Below are 19,295 nucleotides of genomic sequence, written 5' to 3'. Positions count from 1 at the left end.
CTCTGAGCTCGCAGGCTTCAGCAGCTGTGACTCTAGAGCACAGGCTCACACGGGCCCAGCTGCTCTGTGGCACGAGGGATCGTCCAGGACCAGGGATTGAACCCGTGTCTCTTGCATTGGCAGCCAGATTCCTCACCAGTCAGTCACCACAGGAGCCCAAGAAAACAATTCTTAATATGGTCCTGATTTCCAAAAACCTGTTCTTTCATCCAAATTTGCCTTTCCCTTTATTAACAGGTTGTCATATCATTTAAAAATCAGGAAATACTGACATATAATTATGGTAATGATACCCTTAACAATGCCTGGGTTTACAAATAAATCTGGCAAAGACAAGAACAGAACATCTTCTGACGCAACCTCTTTCTATTTTATAAATGATAGAAATAAAATAGCTAACATGTCCAAAGGAAAGCAGTCAGTATATTGGAAGTATCTATCAGCTGCATCATGGGTTTTCTCGAACTGAGACGCATTTCAGGTTCAAAAATCATGACTAGCTATACTGATAAAACTAAACATGCTAATCCAACAGGTCACAAAACACAAGCACAGAGGTAAGGCAAAGCAGAATCAAAGATTCCTGCTGAAAAGTCTAACCTTCGATAAGCACGCCTGAATGATCCTAAAGTCAAGGGACCTGGGGATCACTACACTACACCTCAAAATATGTTATCACAATATCAAAAGATATCTTCTCATAAATAATTGATCACCGATAGTCTGAAATAGAACAGTGAAATTCCAATTGCTCTATTTTCAGTCTCATAACTATGATGCATGTGAAAGTAAGTGAAACAGTGTTAGTCACCCAGCATGTCCAACTCTGTGACCCCATGAACTGTAGCCCACCAGGCTCCTCTGTCCATGGAATTCTCCAGGCAAGAATACTGGAGAGGGTAGTCATTCCCTTCTCCAGGGGATCTTCCTGACCCAGGGATTAAACCTGGGTCTCCCACAATGCCAGCAGATCATTTACGGTCTGAGCCACCAGGGAAACCCCAAGATACATACACTAATGAAGCAAACATCACCAAGGCCTCATGTGAGCCAACGGCAATGATACATTCCAAAACTCCACCAACCCAACATGCCCACTGGCAGAGGCACGACAGGAATGATAAGTCAAAAACCACCTGCCCCTTACTACAGCAATGGTTCAGAGCAAAGCTCCTAGGAGGCTGGAAAATCTGTCGGTGTCTGGTTTGTTTTCCACTTACTTTCCCACCGATGAGCGGCAGCACGTGCATCTTTCCGGCCACGCTGTCTTTCACGGATGACACGATGAGGCAGGTCCCGCACAGGGTGACTTGGCGTCTGGTCCATCGGCTCACTGGCAAGTGCAGTTTGCCCTTCCGGACACTGTACGTTCCTGAGAGCTGAATCCGCTCAGAGCTGCCGGTGCTGTGAGGTTTGCCTACAAACACAGGCAAACTGTTCAGTCTTAAAGAAATGGCTGTTCTGCTCCTCATCAGCATATCAGCATAAATTACGTGAACAACAGAAAAGAATGATACTAAAACCATCTAAATGATAATTGAGGATCTAATTTACAATTAAGAGAATCTGAAACCAGCAGTAATACAACCATGATAATAACTACTGTATCTACCTCCATGTAGGCTTTTTACTATAAGTGAAGAACATTTTCCTTAAAACCCCAGGGAAAAAGTCATTTTAACTCGTCTGCTGTAAACCCAAGTTCTAGTTTCTGCTCTTTCCTTCACAATTTCACTTTACATTTAAGAAATGACTTCAAGATTTTCATGAATGAGAGAGTTAATTTAAGTACACTAAGAAGAAAATATTATATAGACTAATATAGAAAGATAACATTAAAGAGCTGGCATTTAATGAAACTAATCAGTTTTATGCGATTACCCAGATATTCTTTCTCCCACAGATATTCAGTGTACATTGATTATAAAGGAGATTAAAAATGAATGACTTTTCTAGTAAGAAAATACTACTCTATAAACATAGCTAAGTCCTCACAGATAATTAACGGCAGTCTAAGAAAGATGGTGTGCTGCAGTGCCTGTAAATCAGGGAGGGAGGCGGACAGAGCAGCACTGAGAGGCAGACAGAACTGAGACAGACCTGAGGAATCTCATTTCCCAGATGGAATAAACTTGGAAGAATGACCTTCAGACAAGTCCCATCAACTGAATGGGAGAATTACTGGACAACTAAGTGACGGAGGTGTATAAACGAGAATGAAAATATTTCCCAGTACTAGACACCGACTATTTATCACAGAGAGCGGAAGGCCACGCCCACAAACTGATGAGGTGCATGCATCCCTGAGCAGGTCCTGAGCCAGAAGTGTCTTATTTATTTGGAGGTTTGCTGTAGTTGCCAAGGGCTAGCAGAAGAAACAAATTCAAGAGAAGCTGTATTCTTATCAATATTAAAAACTAAAGTAAATACCAAGTGTTTTGGTAGATGTCAAATATCTACTGGAGAAGAAAAAAGGAAGAGCAGAAATACCAAATATAGGCCTCAAGAAAATCCACCAACTGTCTGAGCTCCTCCCAATACATACCTGGAGTAACAGGCAACTTTGCCTTCGAGTATAGAATGAGCAGGGCAAAGGCTAGTAAGAATTTTGCCAAGAGAAAGCACTGGTTATAGCAAACACCCTCTTCCAATAACACAAGAGAAGACTCTACACATGGACATCACCAAATGGTCAATACCAAAATCAGACTGATTATATTCTTTGCAGCCAAAGATAGAGAAGCTCTATACAGTCAGCAAAAACAAGACCAGGAGCTGACTGTGGCTCAGATCATGAACTCCTTATTGCCAAATTCAAACTTAAATTGAAGAAAGTAGGGAAAACCACTAGACCATTCAGGTATGACCTAAATCAAATCCCTTATGATTATTACAGTGGAAGTGAGAAATAGATTCAAGGCATTAGATCTGATAGACAGAGTGCCTGATGAACTATGGGCGGAGGTTCCTGACATTGTACAGGGTTAGGGTTAGAGGGGATCAAGACCATCCCCAAGAAAAAGAAATGCAAAAAGGCAAAATGGTTGTCTGAAGAGGCCTTACAAATAGCTGTGAAAAGAAGCAAAGGAGAAAAGGAAAGATATACCCATTTGAATGCAGAGTTCCAAAGAATAGCCAGGAGAGATAAGAAAGCCTTCCTCAGCGATCAATGCAAAGAAATAGAGGAAAATAATAGAATGGGAAAGACTAGAGATCTCTTTAAGAAAATTAGAGATACCAAGGGAACATTTCATGCAAAGATGGGCACAATAAAGGACAGAAATGGTAGGGACCTAACAGAAGCAGAAGATATTAAGAAGAGGTGGCAAGAGTACACAGAAGAACTGTACAAAAAAGATCTTCACGACCCAGATAACCATGGTGGTGTGATCACTCACCTAGAGCCAGACATCCTGGAATGTGAAGTCAAGAGGGCCTTAGGAAGCATCACTAAGAACAAAGCTAGTGGATGTGATAGAATTCCAGTTGAGCTATTTCAAATCCTAAAAGATGATGCTGTGAAAGTGATACACTCAATATGTCAGCAAATTTGGAAAACTCAGCAGTAGCCACAGGACTGGAAAAGGTCAATTTTCATTCCAATCCCAAAGAAAGGCAATGCCAAAGAATGTTCAAACTACTGCACAATTGCACTCATCTCACACGCTAGCAAAGTAATGTTCAAAATTCTCCAAGCCAGGCTTCAATAGTACGTGAACCATGAACTTCCAGATGTTCAAGCTGGTTTTAGAAAAGGCAGAGGAACCAGAGATCAAATTGCCAACATCCGTTGGATCATCGAAAAAGCAAGAGAGTTCCAGAAAAACATCTACTTCTGCTTTACTGACTACACCAAAGCCTTTGACTGTGTAGATCACAACAAACTGGAAAATTCTTCAAGAGATGGGAATACCAGACCACCTGACCTGCCTCCTGAGAAATCTGTATGCAGGTCAAGAAGCAACAGTTAGAACTGGACATGGAACAACAGACTGGTTCCAAATAGGAAAAGGAGTACATCAAGGCCATATATTGTCACCCTGCTTATTTAACTTATATGCAGAGTACATCATGAGAAATGCTGGGCTGGATGAAGCACAAGCTGGAATCAAGACTGCTGAGAGAAATATCAATAACCTCAGATATGCAGATGACACTACCCTTATGGCAGAAAGCAAAGAAGAACTAAAGAGCCTCTTGATGAAAGTGAAAGAGGAAAGTGAAAAACTTGGCTTAAAACTCAACATTCAGAAAACTAAGATCATGGCATCTGGTCCCATCACTTCATGGCAAATAGATGGAGAAACAATGGAAACAGTGACAGATTTTATTTTCTTGGGCTCCAAAATCACTGCAGATGGTGACTGCAGCCATGAAATTAAAAGATGCTTGCTCCTTGGAAGAAAAGTTATGACCAACCTAGATAGCATATTAAAAAGCAGAGACATTACTTTGTCAACAAAGGTCCGTCTAGTCAAAGCTATGGTTTTTCCAGTAGTCCATGTATGGATGTGAGAGTTGGACTATAAAGAAAGCTGAGCACCAAAGAACTGATGTTTTTGAACTCTGGTGTTGGAGAATTCTCTTGAAAGTTCCTTGGACTGCAAGGAGATCCAACCAGTCCATCCTAAAGGAAATCAGTCCTGAGTGTTCATTGGAAGGACTGATGCTGAAGCTCCAATACTTTGGCCACCTGATGCGAAGAACTGACTCACTGGAAAAGACCCTGATGCTGGGAAAGACTGAAGGCAGGAGGAGAAGGGGACAACAGAGGATGAGATGGTTGGATGGCATCACCGACTGGATGGACATGAGTTTGAGTAAACTCTGGGAGTTGGTGATGGACAGGGAAGCCTGGTGTGCTGCAGTCCATGGGGTTTCAAAGAGTCAGACACAACTGAGCGACTGAACTGAATACATACCTTTTGGCAGAAATGCTTGCAAATAACAAAACCAGAAGGTTTGAATTTCACTTCCTCTTTCTCCCAGTATATCAGAGTGCTTTATAAAAAACATACTGTACACTACATGAATTTGCTGGCAATGAGAGAGAACGAAGTCAGGGTTCAGCTGTTTGAATTCTGGCCTAGTAAACAACTACATAGCCAGCATCCTCCACGGAGAGCTCCACTGAGTTGCCAGTCTACCCAATGCTAACATTCCCACAATGGGATAGGAAGCCAAGGAGACTTCAAACTAGATGTGACTTGACAGAACCTGCCTGTGGTGGATCTGACCACAGCCGCCTACTTGCCCCAATCTGCTGAGTCCACTGACCCTCAGACAGAAAGACGCCAGGTTCCGAGTCTCAGTGCACCTTTACATTGCGGTCTCCTCACAAGAGAAGAGGGACAGAAGAAGAGATTCAGCAGAAATGGAAAGGTATGTGCAAGGCTAAAAATAATAGACAACAGGCAACTGGATTTCCCAAATCCGATTTCCATGACTGTAATACACTAACATTCTCTAACAAGGGATCTGATCTAAATACTTACACACACACACGAATACAAAGAAGCAGGCATTTTGCTGAGCCACATCAGAGTGTGGATTCAAGGACATTTCTTAACCTGTCACATGTATATAGACCTGTGAGTAATCACACTGAAGAAAAAGATGACAGCGGTACACAAGGAGCAGCCCTTCAACTCTCCAACTCCACAAAAGTCCTAAGAAAAGCCCCAGGGCAAACAGAGAGGACTAGAAAGTCCCCGAGAGAAAGGACGAAGGCTGGAAGCGGCACAGAGGAGAAAAGCATGGGGTATCAACAGAGACTGGCTTTTTATTCCCCATTAGAAAAATCCCCCAGGGGCCTGAATGGTCCTGGAACCTAGCAAGTTTAGTCTGTCCCAGGAAAGCCCTAAATATCCCAGTCTGAATCAAGTCCCTCTCATCTGCTGTGAATTTAAATATCCTTGTTGACTGCTCTCCCCTGCTCAGGTGTCCCCAGCTCAGACACACCCTCAGAACGAGGCTGTGTGTCAGCCGGGCTCTGGGGGACACAGACAGGAATGAGTGAGTGACAGCGAGGCAGTCACCCCGGGGCACAGCCCTTTGCATCAGACTTCCTTATTCTATGACGCAACAAATTATTTTAGCTCTGTCAATCCTGAAACTTCTCAAATCAGAGGCATTCAAATTGTCCTATGCTCTAATAAATATTCACATCACACAAGGAACCAATGTCCATCAATTTAAAGTTGAATACATTGTTACAACTCTTCCTTTAGAAATATCCTACAGATTTAAGGCATCTCTTAACATGATCTGGGAGGAAAGATGGACAAGAGAATAAGGGTCTCAAGCTGAGAGAGAAACCTGATCACAGCAGAGGATTTAAAACATCCTTTTCCTCTCTGATCACTTGGCACTGGCAATTTGATAAGATGTGACATATACACACCTATAAATGAGCTAAAAAATGAGTGCACTGATCACCGCGATAGTGACCGAATTTCTCAGTGTAGACTTCTGGACCTGGTGTCTTATTTTTTCTGGTCTTTGTTTTTTGCAGGTATTTAACTTCAATTTTTACTTTTTACTAGAGTTTGGGCTTGGGCTCCTCTGCCCACAATGCGGGAGACCTGGGTTCGATCCCTGGGTCGGGAAGATCCCCTGGAGAAGGAAATGGCAACCCACTCCAGTATTCTTGCCTGGAGAATCCCATGGACGGAGGAGCCTGGTGGGCTACAGTCCATGGGGTCGCAAAGAGTCAGACACGACTGAGCGACTTCACTTTCACTTTCAGAGTTTGGGCTATGCTATTCCATTATTTAGTTATTCTTGAGTTAGCTTTGGTAGTCTGACCTTTAGAAGTTTGCTCATTTCATTTTTCATATAGTTGACAAAGTTGTCCACAATAGTTCCTTATTATACTTTTAATATTAATAAAAATTTGTAGTTATCAGCTCTCTCATTCCTGATACTGGTAACATGACTTTCCCCCTCTCCTCTAAGTAAGCTCGTTTGCATTTAAGCTGTCACATATAAGCGATATCCTATGATATCTGTCCTCCTCTGCCTGGTTTACTTCTCCTAGTCTGATCAGCTTTAGGTCCGTCCAGGTGACTGCAAATGGCATTATCTCCTTCTATTTATGGCTGAGTAATACTCCATTGGTATATGTGTGTGTGTGTGTATGTATATATATATATATATACACACACCACATCTTCTTTATTCATCTGTTGATGGACATTTAGGTTGCTTCCATGTCTTGGCTATTGTAAACAGTGCTGCAATGAACACTGGGGTGCATGTATCTTTTCAAATTATGGTTTTCTCTGGATATATGCCCAGGAGTGGGATTGCAGGATTATATGGTAATCTATTTTTAGTTTTTTAAAGAACCTCCATACTATTCTTCTTAGTGGTTCCACCAATTTACGTTCCCATCCACAGTGTAGCAGTTCCTTTTTTCCCACAACCTTTCCAGCACTTACTACTTGTGGGATTTCTGATGATGGCCTTCTGACCAGAGTGAGGTGATACTTCACTGTAGTTTTCACTTGCACTTTTCTAACAAGTATTAATGTTCGGCATTCTCTCATGTGCCTGTTGGCCACCTGTACGCCTTCTTTGGAGAAATGTCTATTTAGGTTTTCTGCCCATACTGAGTCGTATAAGCTGCGTGTAATTTTGGAAATTAATTCCTTTCAGTCCACATTGTTTGCAAATATTTTCTCCCATTCTGCAGGCTGCCATTTTGCTTTGTTTCTGGTTTCCTTCTCTGTACAAAAAGCTTTTATGATTAATTAGGCCCCATTTGTTAATTTTTGTTTTTACTTCCATTACTCTAGGAGACAAACTTTTCTTTATCAATCTGATTAGATTACCAATTTTATTAAACATCACAAAGAACCAGGTTTTGGTTTCATTCTCTATTGTTTTTCTGTTGATGGTTTCATTTATTTCTGTTCTTATGATTCTTTTTTCTCTTAGTAATTTCAGGATTAATTTTTACTTATTTTCTATTTTCTTAATATGGAAGCTGAGGTCACTTTTCCTTTTCTTAATACACATTTAAATGCTACAAACTTCCATCTAAGTACTGCTTTAGCTGCATTCCACAAATTCTAGCTAATTGTGGTTTCAAGTTCACTAATCTTTTCTTTTGCAGTGTTTAATCTACTGTTAATTCTATCCAGTGAACTTTTCACCTCTAAGTTCGATTTGGGTATATGTGGGCACACATACTTACATACACACACAGGCACACGTATATATCTTCCATGTCACTCCTAATTCTGCTTTATCTTCATGAATATATGAAACATAATTATAATGGCTGCTTAAATGTACCTGTCAACTAATTCTATCATTTGTATCATTTCTGTGTCAGCTTTATTGTTTTCTCTTATGGATGATATTTTCCTGCTTCTTTGCACACCAGGTCATTTTTGTTTGTAAGCTAGTCATTATGAATTTTATCTTGTTGAAAACTGGATATTCTTATATCTTTATGAATATGATGGAGTTCTGTTCTGGGACACAATTAAGTTTGTTGAAAACAATTTGGTTCTTACAAGGCTTGCTTTCTGGGATTTGTCATATTAGACCTGAGCCACCTTAAGTCTAGATTTATAATGACAGTACTAGCAGGCAATACTGTTACCTGATACCTTCTAAACTGTAAGGTTTTCTCACTAGACCTGGTCCTGAGTGAGTGCCGGGGTTTAATCCCTCCACTCTTCTTTAGGGGTTTCTTAGCCCCAGCCTCACACACGACGGATCAGCATGAAGCTGAAGGGCGGTGACGACTCCCTGCACATCTCTGGGACTCTGAGTGGCTCTTCTCCCTCCAGCACCTTACTCTTTATATTCAAACTATTCAGTCTCAATGGACTCCCAGCTGTCTCCTGAACGCAGGGTCAATACCAGGCTCTGCCTGGGTGCCTCCTCCTTGCAGCTGAAGCCTGAACACCCTCCCATCGTCAGGAAGAGGGCACCTTTGTAAGCCTGTTTTAATCCGTTTTGCTCCTCAATTGCGTGTGTTGTGGGGTTTTGTGTCCTGTGCTGCCTGATGCCCAGTGTCTGAAAGCCAATGCATGTATTTCACCTGGTTTTTAGTTGTTCATTTCTCCATGTTGGCTGGAATGAAGTGCCACACAGTTAAATTTAACTCTCTCAAACACCTACCATTCACTTTCATAGATTATAAAAGTATGTTTAACATATTTTCTTTAAGGTGTGGATTCTCACTGTACTACTATATTCAGAAATTCAGAGAATCCTGTGGGACCAATGGACTGGAACAGCTATCCGCTCTCGTCTAAAAATACCTCCAGGCTTCAGCACTACCACAGTTCTTTGGCTCTTCTTTTCCAATGACTGACAGCAATGAGTAAATAAAGAACTTCTAATTTATTACCTTACTTTACAATCAATCCTAAAACAGAAGGCTGAAAGCTCACTTTCTACCCTTCTTCAAAGTAAAGGACTAAACTTCATGGTAAGTCTTTTCCCCACTCAGAGGTCCTCCTTGACTTCCGTATTTAAAAGTATTAATCTAAGTAGGCTGGCCTTCCGAACCGTTCACTTCTGGTTAGGCGGGGTGTCATCATGCCACCTCTGAACACAAACGTAAAGAGAATAAGCTCTCTGCACTGTCACAAATGTGAGCGCGGGGCTGCCCTGCAGCTGCAGCGTGGGGGCTCCTCGGGCTCAGGAGCTCCGGCTCGGGGCACAGCCGCTCCCCAGCACATGTCATCTTCCCAGACCAGGGGTCCAACGCGTGTCCCTCGCATTAGCAAACAGATTCCCAACCTCTGGACTACCAGGTGAGTCCAGCAGGGAATTCTGTTAAATAAATAAACAAGCATGATTAGACGAGAAGTACTTAAAACGAACCACAGTCTAGCTAGCGCAACATTGCTTTCAGTCGTGTCCGAATCTTTGCTACCTCACGGACTGTAGCCCACCAGGCTCCTCTGTCCATGGGATTCTCCAGGCAAGAATACTGGAGTGGGTTGCCATTTCCTCCTCCAGGGGATCTTCCTGAGCCCAGGGATCAAACCCGTGTCTCTTATGTCTCCTGCATTGGCAGGTGGGTTCTTTACCACTAGTGCCACCTGGGAAGCCCAACAGTCTGTTCTGCTACAATATGTTTTATTAACACTGATTAACTCACATGTGGGCTTCCCAGGAGGCGCTAGGGGGAAAACTCCATCTGCCCATGCAGGAGACACCGGAGACGTGGGCTGGATCCCTGGGTCGGGGAGACCCCGGCAACCCACTCCAGCATTCTTGCCTGGAAAGCCCATGGACAGGGAAGCCTGGACTGGCAGGCTACAGTCCATGGGGTCACAATCAATCAGACATGACTTAGCAACTAAACGACAGCTCACATAGAGGGGAATGAAGTCAGCGTGGTACGTAAAGCATTGGTCCACAAGGATTTACAGTAGGCAAGGGGAGCCAGAATACTGGGAGTGGAATTATAACTTTCAAAAACAGAGGAAAAAACCCACAGCAAATTCAGTCTCAATGCCCACAAGCCAACATTTCTACTCTTACGTTACTGTGCATTTTTAATATTCCCTAAGGTAACTCAACTTCCAGACACAGTAAGCAACCAGTCTAGACTGTCCAGGTTATCTCCTGACGTATCCATTATTATTTCTGTTATTATTTTGGTTATAAAGATGCTTCGACTGAAAGTCCTACCTCTCTCGAGTTCTATTTTCAGATAAACCCATTTAATTTTCAACTCTGGAAAACATGAGAAGTTTCAGGAATAGATATAGCAGTGGAAAACACCTGCTTTAACTAGAAGACCGCTGAACACCATAGAAATTACTGCAAATTTGGTTTTTGCCAATTACTCGTCTTTGCCAAATATTAATATATCCCAGTGCCTATCATCATGGTAGTTTAAAAATATGTCCACCAATCTTTAAAAATTCTCCCCCAGGTCAGAGGCGGAGCCCAAGCCCATCCCCTCTGCTGTGGGCTGTACTCAGGGGCTCGCTTCTAACAAACAGAATGTAGCCAACTCAATGGCTGCTGCGACTTCTGAAAAGTGAAAAAGTCGAAGTGGTAGTCGCTCAGCCATGTCCAACTCTTTTGCAACCCTATGGACTGTAGCCCATGGAATTTTCCAGGCAAGAATTCTGGAGTGGGTTGCCATTTCTCTTCCAGGGGATCTTCCCGACCCAGGGATTGAAACTGGGTCTCCTGCATTGCAGGCAGATTCTTCATTGTCTGAGCCACTGCTGATTTCTGAAACCAGGTCATAAAAGGCACACAGCTCCCACCCCACCTCCTCCAGCATCACTCTATCTGAAGAAGTTGCCGTGTCATGAGGACACTCAAGGGGCCCCACGAGAGAGCCAACCAGCTGGGGAACTAGCCCTTCCCATCAGCAGCCAGCAAGGAGCTGCGGCCGCCACTGCAGCCACATGAGCAAGCCATCCTGGAAAGAGCCTCCAGTCCTGGTCAAGCTCAGAGAGCTCTGCCCCCAGGACACCTTGGCTGCAGTCTTCACAATAACGTGGCCAGAATGGGACAGCTGAGCCACTCCAGAATTCCTGACTCAAATCACAAGGCCAAAAAAAAAAAAATCACAAGGCCATAAATGTGTGCTATTTTAAGCCACTGAGTTTTGAGGCAATAACTAACACAACTTTACTGTGCTAGCTTCACTTAGTTCTATTTACCTGAACATAGAGAGACATTAATAGCCTAATTTCCCTAAAATAATCTACAAAAATATTCACAGAACGTTTTGTAACTTAGTGGAGCTTCCCCAGTGGCTCAGCAGTAAAGAACCTGCTTGCTAATATAGGAGCCGCAAGTTCGGTCCCAGCACTGGGAAGATTCCCTGGAGAAAGAAATAGCAACCCACTCCAGTATTCCTGCCTGGAAAATCCTATGAACAGAGGAGCCTGGCAGGCTACAGCTCACGGTGTCACAAAGATCAGACATGACTTAACAACTGAGCTCACATGAGCATGTATAACTTAGAGGGTCTAGTGTAACTGAAACAGTCAAGAGAAAGAATAAGAACAGAACATGAAGCAATCACAATTTCCAAAACTTTGGAGGAAGAAAGTATTCATGATAATGCTGTTCAGTCACTCAGTCATGTCTGACTCTTTGCAGCCCCACAGACTGCAGCCCGCCAGGCTCCTCTGTCCATGGCATTTCCAAGGCAAAGACGCTGGAGAGGGTTGCCATTTCCTTCTCCAGGATATCTTCCTGATCCAGGAATAGAACCCAGGTCTCCTGCATTGGCATGATAACACAGCACCAAAAAGTAAGGGTTCGTGGAAGAATTACCATGTCCCTAGCGCTGAAAATGGGTCAGGAATGACTGAGAGCATTCAACTCTCACCTCATCTTCTCTACCTTCAGAGCTTAGACTGATAAAACTCTAAAGAGTGTTTCTTATTGCATATAAATCCTTAAATCCTCCTTGACCACCTGCAGTGTCAGAAGGACTGAATTAAATTACCTGCCCAGGCTCTTTTCAAGAGTGGGCAGAAGGATTTAGATGACCTTATAACAAGGTCCAGAGACTTCAGCTCTAAACTGGCAGCTGGGAATTCTGTGAGCTGAAAGTCTAAGCAAGCTCAGCAAGGTATGCTAGCAGCAGCTTTGAAGCAGAAGCAAGACTAGTTGCTTTGAGCTAATGGAAATGACAGCCAGCTGCTAAATGAATTCAAGGAGCATTCGTTTATGCATCAGATCAAGATATACAAAGTCAACTGCCCAGTAAATCTTGCTTCTTACTGACAGCTACTCAATCTGATTAGGTTTATTTATATCTCCCAAATTAGTGTAGACCCTTATCCTCGAGGAATGCCATGTCCTGAACCTTTCTCTAATCTCTAAGTTCTTGATTACCACTAGACTTTGTAATTTCCCCTATAATAGTTATGAAAACAGTGCCTGGAAAATGTGAGCTAGCCCTTCACACTCTTACAGATTATGTAAACGCAGACCCAAAGTAATTGAGGAAAAAAAATCCATCAAAGCAACCTCTATTAAACTACAGAATTATCTAGTAAAAGTAGCCATGAATTTTTAAAATTTGAAAAATCAATGTAACAAACTATAAAAACAAAGGAATGAACCATGACTATATGTTGTGTGTATGTATGTTGTTGTTCAGTCGCTAGGTGATGCCTGACTCTCAGCAATCCCAAGGACTGTAGCACACCAGGCTCCTTTGTCCTCTACTATCTCCACGAGTTTGCTCAATTTCATGTCCAGAGAGTCAGATGAGTCTCGGATATACCAAATGACACTAATAAAATGCCAAAGCAACTGCTGCACGAAGACAAGCCACAGCAGAGGGCCTCAGACTTCCGTGCACACCACCCACCAGGACGACCGCTGGATCATCGAAAAAGCGAGAGACTTCCAGAAAAACATCTACTTCTGCCTTACTGACTACGCCAAAGCCTTTGACTGTGTGGATTACAACAAACTGTGGAAAATTCTTCAAGAGATGGGAATACCAGACCACCTGACCTGCCTCCTGAGAAATGTGTATGCAGGTCAAGAAGCAACAGTTAGAACTGGACATGGAACAACAGATTGGTTCCAGATAGGAAAAGGAGTACATCAAGGCCATATATTGTCACCCCACTTATTTAACTTATATGCAGAGTACATCATGAGAAACGCTGGGCTGAATGAAGCACAAGCTGAAATCAAGACTGCTGGGAGAAAGATGACACCACCCTTACGGCAGAAAGTGAAGAACTAAAGAGCCTCTTGATGAAAGTGAAAGAGGAAAGTGAAAAAGTTGGCTTAAAACTCAACATTCAGAAAACTAAGATTATGGCATCCGGTCCCATCACTTCATGGCAAATAGATGGAGAAACAGTGGAAACAGTGACAGACTTTATTTTTGGGGGCTCCAAAATCACTGCAGATGGTGACTGCAGCCATGAAATTAAAAGATGCTTGTTCCTTGGAGGAAAGTTATGACCAACCTAGATGGCATATTAAAAAGCAGAGACATTACTTTGCCAACAAAGATCCGTCTAGTCAAGGCTATGGTTTTTCCAGTAGTCATGCATGGATGTGAGAGTTGGACTATAAAGAAGGCCGAGGACTGAAAAATCGATGCTTTTGAACTGTGGTGTTGGAGAAGACTCTTGAAAGTTTCTTAGAGAGCAAGGAGATCTAAAGGAAATCAGATCTCAATAGTCATTGGAAGGACTGATGCTGAAGCACCAATACTTTGGCCACCTGATGAGAAGAACTGACTCATTGGAAAAGACCCTGATGCTGGGAAAGACTGAAGGTGGGAGAAGGGGACGACAGAGGATGAGATGGTTGGATGGCATCACCAACTCAATGGACATGAGTTTGAGTAAACTCTGGGAGCTGGTGACAGACAGGGAGGCCTGGCGTGCTGCAGTCCATGGGGTCATAAAGAGTCGGACACGACTGAGCAACTGAACTGAATCCACCAGGAAAACCTGACTATACACAGACTTCGAGGCTCCACCACCCAGAGTTTCTGACTCAGTAATTCTGGGTGGGGGTATGAGGTTTTGCTGATGCTGCAGGTCTGAGCACCACAACTTCAAACCCACTGAGTTCTGCTTTCAGGTTACCAATGTCTTTTTGACCTGGTGGATCATCAGCGTGTGGCTGATTAACACTGATGGAAGAAGCAGGTGAGTGACTCTGAGGAGATGAGACAGACATCTGGGATGAACAGGGCTGAGTCTTAACTCCCTTCCTTCCTTCCCCCACTTCCGTCCTCACAGGGAACTAGATTCATTTCCCAGGCATCTTTAAAGTTACCTCCCCTCCATCACAAAATTATTCTCAGTTGTCTCAATATCTGATGCTCACGTCTCTTCATGGGACATGTATTAGAGAAGCTATTTTTTTCAAATGTAGGTTTCATTACAATTTTGCATTCATAGAGACTCTAACCCTTTGCTGCTTTATCAGCATCTTCAGCTCACTTCCAGGAGCCCTCGATGGCTAGCTGGTGTGGTCCCCTCTCATTAACGTCGTATCTGGCAAAAATCCACATTTGAAAAACTTCATCAAATCAACCTGCACCTGTCAGTTCCATGTCTTCACCATCTGTTACTTCCCAGAAGTGGCAGTCTCATCTGTCCTGTGACATCAGACCATACCCTAAGAACCTTTTCAACATTCTCCTAAGTTTCCTTTCTCATTTGATGAGCACTTCCACCCCCTGCCCTTGGTTAGAACAGTCACTGAAACAGTTTCGTTAAATTTTTGTTGCCATTTCCACCCCAGTGAATCGCAGACTTGCTTGGGTCCATAGGTTTGTTAAGCTTTTTACCATATTTGACGTTCTTAAATTACCTATAACTTCTATTTTCTGGCTTAAAAAAAGTCACTTTGGTAGAGTTCCAAATTTTCATCACCTGCTTTCTCAGCTGCCTCGCTTTTTGTGGTGTCTCTCCACAAAGAATAACAGCATAAGGCACCAGCATTAAAGCATAAAACACCATTTGTGAAGAGAAGCAGCTGAACTTCGCTGAAATGACCAAGCTGGGCAGCGGGCCTCAGGCTAGATTCAAATTTGCGCTTCCAAAAATTTACGAATTACTATATATCATGAGGTTTTAGAGGCCTCAGGAATAACTAGATCTCAAATCTGAGAATGCCTAAGATCCAGTATCCACTCTCAGAAGAATAAACAACACACTCACTGCCTGCTGGAGACACAAATTGTGACTTGTGTCAGAGGTGACGCACACTGCTGTGGGTGTGGAAATCAGAATGATGAAGCTAGACAGCTCCACAGCTCCAGCTGAGTCAAGTCCTCACTGTGCAAGGCTTTATTAGGAGTGCTGGAACATTCCAGCCAGGCATACACACACATAAGCAAATACTAAAATAAAAGTTCTAAAGTCCAGCATGAACAATGTTTGGATAACCCACAACATTATTCCTAAGACATAGCAAAAAAACAAAACAAACACTATATTTCAGTTTACTCTGTTTAGAAGAATAGACTTCAGCCAAGATGCCTTGACAGGGTTACAAAGAACAATGTCTACACAGCCACATGAAGACACAATGTGATTCAAAAATCTTTTCCACAATGGTTCTCTCTGAGCGATGGGGTTAGAGTTCACTTTTCATTTTATAATATATACTGATAATGTATAATTTGACTTTTATAAATAAAAACAAAGATTTCAAGAGCAAAACAATTTCCTAAAAACCATATTTTCCACTCGTCTACTGTGTTAGGTAACATTCATTTGACTTCCTACCCTTTTCCCTACAAGGCTGATTATGTCAAATATGTTAAATCTAGATTCAGGAGTTCTAAAACTGTCCTTAAACAACAACAAACATCAGAAATGTCTAACACTCAGCCACATTCCAAACAAATGACCATTCCTCAACTTATAAGACGTCTCTTTAAAAAATTACAAAATATCCCACAATTAGCCCATTTCTGTAATTTACTTATAGGAAACTTCAAGATATTTATTTTGAACTTTCTCAGAATCACACATACAATCTACTACATTTCCACTTAAAGTTTTTCAATTATTATTTTAAGCACAGGTCTATCATGAAAAGTTTAAGGGGAATTAAAAACAAGAAAATAAGCATAATCCCAATTTCTCCATAGTATTATAAAGATTTTGGTGACTCTTTTCAGTTCTTTTTTAAATTTTGAATCATTTACATACTTACAACATGCACAGCATTTTATGTCCTGCTTTATTTAGCCTCCTCAATTTATATCATATACTCTCCCAAGTTCTCAGCCTTTTTGTCTAAAAGATTTGCAAGATACTCCATATACTAGTATTTGTTTACTCATTTCTTCATTACTGATGATTGTTTCTGAATTTTCATTCTATGAATTGCTAAATCAAAGTTCATGACTTGTATTTTTTTTATGACTCCTAACCCCTCTTCAATTTTACCAATTCTTCCCAGCCAGCAACTCAAAATCAGCTATAAATCAAAACAAGCAAAAATAAGCATGCCTCTACTATTTTCGCCAAAGAAATGAGTAACTTTTTTAGAAATCCTAAGAACGTGTGGGAAAAAAACAGCCCACTAAGCCATGTTATTAATAAAAATGAACCCACATCCACTACCCACAATGAAAGCAGGTTTCACATTGTTGATACCTGTAGTTGTGTTTGACTAAGACATGTGAAGTCACTATTTTTCAAAGAAAGGTTCAAAGAAAATTAACTTTAAAAAAAAAAACCCTATAATTTATGGGAAAAACACTTTTGTATTTGTACATAGACAAATACAGTAGCATTCTAATTTCACGTAGGTCTCCATACTGTTTTTCCTTTCTGCTCCCAACCCATAAAAGAACAGCTTTTCATCAAACAGGAAAAGTTAGAGGGAACCATTACTCTGCCATAAGTTACTCACTGAGTGTAACTTTAAAAAAGCAACAAAACCCTAGCAATGGGTAAAAAAAAAAAGCATTTCCAGATAACTACACTGAGAAGAAATAGCTGTAATTGACTAGCATGAATTTTATCGTGCTTCCTATTGTAAAAGCTATTTATTAAGTCTTTCAGATCTAAAATTCTGATTTAATTCCTTGGTAACCAAATAATTTATTCTTTTTAGTAATCCTTACTAATTCTTCTAATTTTCAAAGGGATCAGGAACCCAACTTCAGTCATCCTGGGATTCTGAGTTCCTTCAACTACCACACCCCTTGGCTTGGAGATCCCAGTGTAGCCCTGACACTTAACACATAGTCTACTAGCGGTGGCTTTTTACAGTGTGCGGGTCTAAAGCCCAGCACGGTATACGGAATTACCTAAGGGCTCAACAAGCACCTGCTGCATAAACGAAATCACTCCAATGTTTGGGCAAAAGCAAGCAACCAGTTCTCAACATATACAGCAAATTACAAAAACTATACAATCAATAGCTATGTTTTGGGGGAAAACAGGGTATGGGAGAGAAAACATGTGGTTCACAATCAATTTCCCAGGCTCTAGGAATCTTGTTAGGTTACAAAGGAAAACATCTGCCTGGAATTATCAGCCAACTATTTCAAGCTTCTTCTCCTAGAAACATAAGAGATTTTTTTTTTTTTAAGGAAAAGATATACAATCAATGGGCAAACGCGAGTCATTCAGCTGAATTCATTACTGTATATATACAGTTTTGAAAAAACAGCCTGTCTTATTTTCATCTAAAGTATGAGTATGATAATAATGATTACATATATAAATGGTAATATATATTACATATATAAAGGATATAAATGATTACATAAACGATAATATAATGATCACACATATAAACCTTCAAACAAAACAGTTCTGACAAAAGGATGAGTAACAAAGATCATACCAAGAAGAGAAAGAATCAGATTGGAGGGTAAATGAAGGCTTGTGTTTAAACAGGATTCACGTCCGTTTATCTGTCACTTTCAGTGTCCCTGAAAACTAGAGAGCAAAATCTGCCTCCAGAACCTGCTGATAATAGGAAAGAAGTGCTTGCTAGCTCATTCTCCAGACTATGAAGTGGTCAGAAGAAGAACAACTCTCGAGAAACAGGAATTTCCAGGTACTATGGAATCTCGTACCAGAAATGCAAAAGTCAGCTCTTCCTTTTCACCATGGTTTATAGAAGCAATATATTATTGTAATGGATTTATTTACAATTGTATTGCAATTCTAGGTCATACTTTTCAATCTTGAGTTAACAAAGAGAAGTTTTAATTTTAGTAGGGCAACAAATTTTTTAAAAATTCATTACTCAAAACACCCCTGGGAGAGTTTGAGAGAAATGACTTAGAATATACATTGGAAACACCGAAATCCCACATCCAAAGTAATAAAACAAAATAAAGGCTTCACAGCTACAAAATATATTCAGATGATGTTTAAAATATAAATGTACCAAAATGCTATCTTGTGTACACTAGCAAATATCACACATGCTACTTTGGAAGAGACTGGCTGGGTGTTTGACAATCCCATTTCATCTCCCTGGACACACATCCAGGGATAGTAATAACCACATCTCTCAGCCTCTCTTGCAACTCAGGCAGATCTACGTAACTGGTTCTGGCCTACAAACGCGGCCTCTACCACTCCCGCAATCCCTGTGCTCCTTTCACAGGCTCCTCACCCCTGACCAGCTGGATAAAGATGGCGCAGGAAGAACTCTCTGAGAAGGCTCAAGGGGATGGGAAACCCCAAGATGGAAGAAGCCCAGGTCCCTCAGCCACTTGAGCTGGAGCTGCCTGACTAGAAACGTCAGCAATGGACTAGACCATGAGAACAAAAGAAATCTGTATTATGTTAAAGCATAAGATCAGCATAGTTGGTTGATGC

At 41.5% G+C, this 19,295-nt stretch overlaps 1 protein-coding gene across 1 annotated transcript in view; it reads right to left on the bottom strand.

Annotated features, from left to right (window-relative positions):
* Positions 1 to 19,295, bottom strand: part of PHLPP1 (PH domain and leucine rich repeat protein phosphatase 1) — a 214,777-nt gene that overhangs the window by 108,696 nt on the left and 86,786 nt on the right. Inside the window, exon 2 of the mRNA XM_020905594.2 lies at positions 1,221 to 1,417. Within this exon, the coding sequence (XP_020761253.2) occupies positions 1,221 to 1,417 (197 nt within the window). The remainder of the gene's footprint in view (positions 1 to 1,220; positions 1,418 to 19,295) is intronic.

The sequence above is a fragment of the Odocoileus virginianus genome, unplaced genomic scaffold, assembly GCF_023699985.2.
Source record: "Odocoileus virginianus isolate 20LAN1187 ecotype Illinois unplaced genomic scaffold, Ovbor_1.2 Unplaced_Contig_26, whole genome shotgun sequence".
Lineage (NCBI taxonomy): Eukaryota > Metazoa > Chordata > Mammalia > Artiodactyla > Cervidae > Odocoileus > Odocoileus virginianus.
The sequence above is the reverse complement of the archived record's forward strand: the minus strand, read 5'-3'. Positions and strand labels throughout refer to the sequence as shown.